Genomic DNA, 7,059 nt, shown 5'->3' with positions numbered 1-7,059 from the left:
CCCCCCTGACCCCCCTGAGCCCCCCCTTGGGTCCGCCCTTGATTTCCAGTTTATGCTCAACTAGTTTCAAAGTAGAATTTAAATTGCAAACTCATCAATCAGTTAGGAATAAAGAAAAGATCGCCCTAATGAGGTAGAGGTCGTGGATTTACAACAAATAATTCTGTGATTAGTCTATTTGCCCACTAAGCTTAAATCTGCACTTTTTCAGATTCAGGGATTCGCCTGGTTTGTGCTATCAGTGGTCTGCATCGTGTTTTACTACATTCCAACTCAAGTCCATCTAGAATACGAAATAACTAATCAAACGCCATACACCGACTTGTTAACTTTCTGCCTATACGAGAATTTTTTAAGTAAGAAGAATGATCAAGTCGATCGGCACTTACCCGACTTTTCCAGATCGCAACAACAGGGAGAATAATCGGCAGTTGATTTCGCGCAACTTCCACATATTTATCTGGATCTACACGGTTCTGAGCGTGATCTGGATGGGGTTGGCCATTGCGGAATGCATCAGTAAGTCAACCCGTTGCTCCATCGTCATTACTTTCGTCCAGATTAGTTTGCAAACCATCTGTTTGCAGCGATTTTCCGAAGAAGAGCCCACAAGCACAGCAACCACATTCTGCTCAGCTTAGGGATAGCGACATTGCTGATGTGCACTCTAGACACCATAATCTATGCATTGGCTTGGGTTGACTATCTGGCGATCAACCCATTCGACTATACAGTAGCGAAATGTGATGTATCGGAAAATTGCGATTTTGACGAGCAGGTGGATACGCAGTTCCGCTACCAGATCGGAAGGAAAATCGCTTATGGTATCGCGATGACCTTGTTTGCTCGAGGATACTTGCTGTGGATCTTCAACTGGGTGGCAGGTGTTTCTTGCATGGTTGCTTCGATTCGAGTAAGCAACCTCCTCTTTAGTCTGGGCAGATTCAAGGGATTTTTGTGATGAAACCTTGCAATTTTCAGCGGTTCCAGCTGCCACCCATTCTACAATAGTGAGTCAAACACGTTAAAGTCCTGAGGGGTGTGAGTAAACTGAATGTTTTGCAGCGATGACACCATTCCGAGGCCGAGGATCCTGCGCAGATCTCATGGCACTCTGGACAGTGGACGCTCTTCAGTTTATGAAGACGATGGCTACTTTGATGAGCCGCCAGCTACTAAATTGAACAATTGGTACAACCAAGAGCCTCCTAAACCTGCGGCTTATCACGCCCAGAGCAGCGAACCAAGATTTTTAAATTCTAATCGCAACACTCAAGGGTTCTAGCATGAATTGTTTGGCTTTGTCCTCTTTTACTTGTTATTGCTGTTAATTAGTACTCATGTAATATACTTTTCCTTTTAATCCTCATCTCCATACCCACTCTAATCAAGTTTCTAGCGGTTTATTGGACGGGATATGTGTAAAATATTGAACGCTAATCAGTATCAAGTAATCAGGCTTTTGATTAAAAAAATGCTATCTAACAAATAGGCTATCGATCTGGATAGCTTCATGTCTGAGACCTACACTAGGGGGGGCCTTTTTTAACTTTTTTGTCCTCAGCCCAGATGGAAGATCTTTTTTTGTTTTTCTCGACTTTCTGGTTGAAAATCTCTGGTACCTTCGGTAAAGTAGGGTATTTTCCAATGGCTTGTACGGTAATACGCGCTTGAAAAGTTGGCCAGCCTGGCTGAAAACGACGCACTTTAATGAGTCAGTGTTGCACAAACACTTCATCTCCGCAATTCTAGAAACTGGCTTAATCCATCCAACTGGATAAAGCAATGCAAGTGTGTCAAACATTTTTTTTATGATAAGATAACCAAAAATCGATAGGTAAAGTCCGCAGGATGCGATATTGCTGTTTTGATCTGTAGCGTCTGTTCGCGATTTAACGTGGAATACGAACGAGCAAATGAGTGAACCAGACGGCCTCTATAAACCTCAAGCAAACAGGTATTGAGTGAAATGTATTGTTTTTGCTTAAAGCTAATATTTGCTTTATTTTTGGTGTATCAGCGCTTTGTTCGATAATAAGGCACGGGAAACGGGCATCTAGTTGTAGTGGTACGTGTGAGGGGACCCGAAAGGTCTTCGATTCTTAGCTCTTAAAGGCTCTTTTCGCCATTCCGCCTTCGTCCATCCCCAACTTACCACTCTTAACATTTAGAATCTTAACATTTGCCACCCAGGGGCGTCCAATCGTCACGGAAAAGACGACTTCCCGAACAAAATGCTTTGAATTTTACGGCGATTAACTCATTTTGCCACTAGAACATTGTTTGCAAAGTGTATTCTCGACACATTCACTGTCTATAAGAAAATTTGTAAATTATTGCGAACATGCAATTTGTGGGTCGAAAATAAGGAAGATGTCGTCCGTTCAAAATAGACAGAAAATGTGGATTATTTGGGAACTGGAAAGGTTCCGGTGTCTTTTAATTAGCTCGTTGCATTCCTTGTCTCTTTCCGATGAAAATGAGGTATCACTCGAGGTATTTTGAGGCACTTGAATTTTTTGGAAAAATCTTACCACCCTTATGAAATTTTCGACCAAAATTTCGCAATCGCGTTTTTTGCCCTTATTGGATTGTTTCCGACCTAAGAAGTTGCCCAATAGCGAACATGCAAGTTGTGGGTCGAAAATAAGGAAGACATCGTCCGTCGAAGATTGCGACCGCTCAAAAACCGTTCAAAATAGACAGAAAAAGAGTCATTTTTTCGAAAAATCGATCCCCACCCTTTGGAAAAACTCACAAATATGCATTTATAAAGTGTTTGGGACAATAATAAGGAAGAAATCGTCGGCTAAAGATCGCGAACTCTCAAAAACGCTTAAAATGTGCCGAAAATGTCTATTATTTCCGATCTGAAACTTTTAGCATTTTTTCCAATGAGTTCGATGCATTTCTCGGGTCCGTGAGCTGAAAATGATGTAATGTCTTAAACGTTTCAAGAAAATCTAAATTTTTTCAAAAAATCCACCCCACCGTTGGAAAAATTTCGGCCAAAAATCAAAATTTCACTCACATCCAGTCGTCAATAATCCATTTCTTCCACAAGGAGTATTTTCCGCACAAAATCGCTACTTTTCCACAATCGAAGACATCAACAACAACCTTCGTTGCCTAGAAACCGTCACTGGTGACGTGTTTTTCCGGAAACACGTAAGTAAACCTGATCGACCAATCGCTTGTCGCCTCTTTGAACACAAGAGATTTGTCATGGCAACGAGTAAATATAAACACAACTTTGAAATCAGCTGTCAGTAAAGCAGTATTTATTGCAATTGAAGTTTTAAATRAACCGRTTTTTACACGTTCGTTTCGGAAAAAGTGTTTTATTTGTTGGAWTTGTTTCTCGAAGGACTGAAGTGAAAATGTGACTTTAAGCTAGAAAATTAGCGATTGAAAAAAAATGTRCATGYGTGTTTTTYGAGCTCAATCGATTCCTTTCGRCGTAAGAAGGTCACAAATGTAAATTTATAAAGTGTTGGTCAATAAAGGAAAAAGGAAGAAATCGTCGGMTYGKYTCTGGCACTGATTCAGCCWAGTGACTTGTCAACATGTTCCTGTTCTTGTTCCTTTTTTAACGCACTGATGACCGAGCAATCAGTCAACAAACGATTTTGACAGCACCACAAGCTSTCAAAGAGACGTTAGAAAATTTCCAAAATAGAATTCGTCGTTTTGCACTGAAATCACACCACCGATGGGAAAAAAATTGTACAAAACGATAAAGAGAAACTTGTTCATTTGGAAAATTAACAATTTTTTGTACGAAACCGGAAAAACCCGGCGATTTTCGCAAATTTACGAGGAACTAACCAAGCCTGTCTTGATGACTGCCTAGTTTTTGATCGAAAAAATCGATTTTCTCATGGTCAACCAAAGAGATTAATAAATTAGTTAATTTAATCATTAATCTGAGTGGTCAACTCCTCTACAATTGAACACTTTTTAGGCTTGAGACTGACTCACAAAAATCTACAGCCCCCCTTGCTGATGATGAATTCTACCACATGCGCCACCGGAACAGAGGCATAGCGTTGATTTTCAACCATCTGATCTTCGATCAGATGCTGTGCAAACCGCGAAGGGGCACCGATCATGATCGCGACAACATGGAAAATGTCCTTAAAATGATGGGGTTTCATGTGAAAATCTACAACGACTACACGTGCGATCAGATCATGGAAACTCTGGATATCGGTTGGAGATTGCTTGCTTAAATGTGCGGATTATGGCCATTATTGAAGGTGTTTTAGTATCAAAAATGGACCATTCAAACAACGACTGCCTGGTGGTGACCATTCTATCCCATGGGGGCCGCTTTGGGACGATTTATGCGACAGATCGCCCATACAACAGCAATGAGGTTATCCATAAGTTTTCCGGGACGCAATGCCCCAGTCTGGCTGGGAAACCCAAACTCTTTTTTATACAGGTGGGCTCAGCAATGCTCGATCGGTTACGTGTCTGAACTCAGAGTGTTTCCATTCATTCTCATTGCAGGCGTGTAGAGGAGAACAAGCTGACTCAGGAGTCAGAATCCATAGCGACAGTCCAAGAAGGGATCAAGAGTTTTATACCATTCCGAATTTGGCGGACATTTTGATCATGTTCTCCACTGTGGAAGGTAACGGGAGGAGAAAACATCCAGGGTTGATTGATGAAGGCTTGGTAAATCTGGCAACTTTTCCAGGTTACTATGCTTGGCGCGACACTCAAAATGGAAGCTGGTTTATTCAATCCTTGTGCAAAATGTTACGGAAGCACTATAAAACACGCGAGTTGCTGTCGATTTTGACTCTGGTTAATCGAGATGTTGCCATCGGCTACGAATCTGACAGCATTTTGCCGAAGTTCCATAAAAAGAAGCAAATGTGCTGCATTGCCAGTATGCTAACCAGACTATTGCGATTCTAGTCAATATATTGACTTCTTGTCCATGACTCACGCTTAGTCATGCTAAAATTGACACCTCAATATCAATCAATCTGTTGTTTCCAAAGGGACCTTGTCATAAACGACAGATTCATTGCGCTTAAGGTGTCAATTGAAGCATGACTAAGCATTTTTGTTGCCGCATTTACACACGTAGCTTTACGCTCGCCCAAAAAAATCACTCAAATCAACTAAAGTTTTTAACTGCTAAAACCTACAAAAATCAACGAACAATAAATAATGCAACGCTCAAAACCACCTGGCGTTTCATTTCGTTTTAAACCTACTGGTGCCCCGACCTTTCTTCAGCTTGCCCCTCCCAGTCGGCTTGGTGGAAGTCTCCCTCTTCAGTTCCTGAACCTTCTGATCCTTTTCCTCCCCACTCGCCACCACAATGGAGAAAGGCGTGACCGCACTGGCGTCTCCATGCTGGTCGCTCTCCGAAACTCCACCACTCAAATAGCCATTGTTTTGAGGCTCCCCAGCTGAGTAGTCAAACGGCCTGTAGGGCTGCTGGATGTTCCCGAAGTTTGGAGGTTGATACATCGGGGAAAATGCTGGAAAAGCTGTGGAGTAGAAGTCGGAGTAGGAGGTGGTGATTTCCATTGGTTCGGGCTGATAGCCCAAATGCATGGATCCGCTCACTGGCACCACTGGGGGTTGATGGTGCTTGTGGAAAACTTCCCCAGAACTGACGGGGTTCCATTTTGCATCAGCATAGGAATAATCCTCTATGGAAATTTGAGGTTTTTTGGGCTTCTGATGGCTCTTGAAGCGCTTCTTGGACTTGGCCTGGAAAGAGTCAACAAAACACTCCCTTGAAGGCTGGCAGTTTTCAAACGTACTTTGTGCATCTCCTCACTGTCCTCTTCCTCTGAAGAAGCTGGGCGCGCTTTGGGCTTGGCAGGCTTTCTTTTGCGCCGCGGCCTCGATGCGAGAGAGGAGGTTTTCACTCTAAAAATCCTCTTGGAGGAGCCTTGAAGGACAAGTTATTGGCTGAATACCTGTGAACTTTTGGAGGCCTCCCATCCTCGTTTAAGACGATCATATGATGAACGTCCTTCTTTTTCCGACCTCCTTCCGCCAACACCACACAGAGCAGCGTGCATAAAAGAAAGGCCCTTAAGAAAACACTTACGCTTCCAGGCATGTTTATGCGTTTTGAGCGTTCAGTAGCAAACGCTCATTATCTTCATTCAAGAATTATATTCAAATTCAAACTAGGTTTAATTGAACAGTGATTCAACGACAACTGAAAAGAGATGGAGCTGGTGTGGGCCAAAAACCAAAATGCCTCTTTTGTCCTCACCTGATTTTCCTCTAAAAATGCACTCGAAATTGGGCAAAAGCTACGTGACTACACGGGACGAGTTGAGAAGGAAAACTAGCTGCATTAGAAACTCATTTCTATATAAATGATGTTGAAGAATTAGGAGGAGAAAGGCACTATTTCATGCCCTGGTGCTTTTGGTCCCATACATTGCGTGCATCTTCTGCATGTGAATTGGCGACTTTAAATGCGAGCAGGCAGGATGGGATTAGGACGATCTTGAGGAATTTGCCGTGAAGAAGCAGAAGGTTGCTGAAGAACCAGCGAAATTGCAAAGTGCGGCTCTGTATGAAGAAACCAGGGTCATTAAAGCTGATTATTCGCAGTAGAAATCGACAATATGAGATAATTTACAGGCACGCATCACAACATTATTCAAGTTGTAGATAAGTTCGATATTGTTGAGGCGGATTCATTTTTTTACAAACTTTTTTTTGGGTATTTTTTTTATTTCACCTACACATCCCTTAGCCAAATATTTTTTAAACATTTTAAATCCCCTAATAAATAACACAACTTCCTATATTAAAAATTCTGAACATTTTTTACCAAAATTATCAGACATAGACACAAATCCAAACCATATTCTAGTAAGTTTTGATGTTGTTAGTCTATTCACTAACGTTCCTGTTGATAAAACTTTAAATATCATCGAACAAAAATTGCAAAATGACACCAATCTTATAGAACGCACACAACTAAGCATTAACACCATTATTCAACTTTTAACAATATGTGTAAAATCAACTTACTTTCAATACAATGACAATTTTTATCAACAA

The 7,059-nt window shown here is 41.6% G+C and overlaps 3 protein-coding genes across 6 annotated transcripts in view; 2 read left to right on the top strand and 1 right to left on the bottom strand.

The window, feature by feature from the left end:
• LOC109539486 overlaps positions 1–1,363 on the top strand; it is a 4,144-nt gene extending 2,781 nt beyond the window's left edge. The window contains exons 2-6 of one of the 2 annotated variants that reach the window (XM_019907261.2): positions 212–356; positions 403–519; positions 588–913; positions 982–1,010; positions 1,066–1,363. In XM_019907261.2, the coding sequence (XP_019762820.1) occupies positions 212–356; positions 403–519; positions 588–913; positions 982–1,010; positions 1,066–1,285 (837 nt within the window). In that variant the 3' untranslated portion in view covers positions 1,286–1,363. The remainder of the gene's footprint in view (positions 1–211; positions 357–402; positions 520–587; positions 914–981; positions 1,011–1,065) is intronic. The other variant, XM_019907263.2, reaches the window with a different exon arrangement.
• Positions 1,364–1,685: 322 nt separating this feature from the next.
• Positions 1,686–5,205, top strand: LOC109539488 (caspase). Of its 3 annotated transcripts, none has more exons than XR_007282114.1 (6): positions 1,686–1,957; positions 3,965–4,212; positions 4,269–4,447; positions 4,516–4,639; positions 4,706–5,072; positions 5,119–5,205. XR_007282114.1 is itself a non-coding variant. In XM_019907266.2 (6 exons), the coding sequence occupies exons 3-6, from the start codon at positions 4,023–4,025 to the stop codon at positions 4,927–4,929; spliced, it is 717 nt and encodes a 238-aa protein (XP_019762825.2). In that variant the 5' UTR covers positions 1,715–1,957; positions 3,065–3,168; positions 3,965–4,022; the 3' UTR covers positions 4,930–5,205. The 3 variants fall into 3 exon arrangements, 2 of the variants coding, with proteins under 2 accessions (XP_019762824.2, XP_019762825.2); XM_019907266.2 differs by adding an exon at positions 3,065–3,168 and having other exon boundaries at positions 1,715–1,957; positions 4,706–5,205; XM_019907265.2 differs by having other exon boundaries at positions 4,706–5,205.
• Positions 5,135–6,702, bottom strand: LOC109539490. The gene is made up of 4 exons (XM_019907269.2): positions 6,257–6,702; positions 5,952–6,199; positions 5,793–5,901; positions 5,135–5,739 (listed from the first exon to the last, which is right to left on the bottom strand). The coding sequence occupies exons 2-4, from the start codon at positions 6,095–6,097 to the stop codon at positions 5,215–5,217; spliced, it is 780 nt and encodes a 259-aa protein (XP_019762828.1). The 5' UTR covers positions 6,098–6,199; positions 6,257–6,702; the 3' UTR covers positions 5,135–5,214.
• Between the last annotated feature and the right edge of the window lie 357 nt (positions 6,703–7,059).

This window comes from Dendroctonus ponderosae, unplaced genomic scaffold, assembly GCF_020466585.1.
Source record: "Dendroctonus ponderosae isolate FM_Combo_2020 unplaced genomic scaffold, Dpon_F_20191213v2 Dpon_F_20191213_8, whole genome shotgun sequence".
Lineage (NCBI taxonomy): Eukaryota > Metazoa > Arthropoda > Insecta > Coleoptera > Curculionidae > Dendroctonus > Dendroctonus ponderosae.
Note: the sequence above shows the minus strand (reverse complement) of the source record. Positions and strands in the feature narration are given on the sequence as shown.

What these genes read in the sequence shown, in the direction of transcription:
- LOC109539488 (XM_019907265.2), top strand. Translation starts at nt 1,917, where the DNA reads ATGAGTGAACCAGACGGCCTCTATAAACCTCAAGCAAACAG. An exon ending in TATAAACCTCAAGCAAACAG is followed by an intron (nt 1,958 to 3,964) that starts GTATTGAGTGAA and finishes AACACTTTTTAG; the next exon opens with GCTTGAGACTGACTCACAAA. An exon ending in CCAAACTCTTTTTTATACAG is followed by an intron (nt 4,448 to 4,515) that starts GTGGGCTCAGCA and finishes TTCTCATTGCAG; the next exon opens with GCGTGTAGAGGAGAACAAGC.
- LOC109539490 (XM_019907269.2), bottom strand. Translation starts at nt 6,097, where the DNA reads ATGCCTGGAAGCGTAAGTGTTTTCTTAAGGGCCTTTCTTTTATGCACG. An exon ending in AGGCCTCCAAAAGTTCACAG is followed by an intron (nt 5,902 to 5,951) that starts GTATTCAGCCAA and finishes GAGGATTTTTAG; the next exon opens with AGTGAAAACCTCCTCTCTCG. An exon ending in ACAGTGAGGAGATGCACAAA is followed by an intron (nt 5,740 to 5,792) that starts GTACGTTTGAAA and finishes GACTCTTTCCAG; the next exon opens with GCCAAGTCCAAGAAGCGCTT.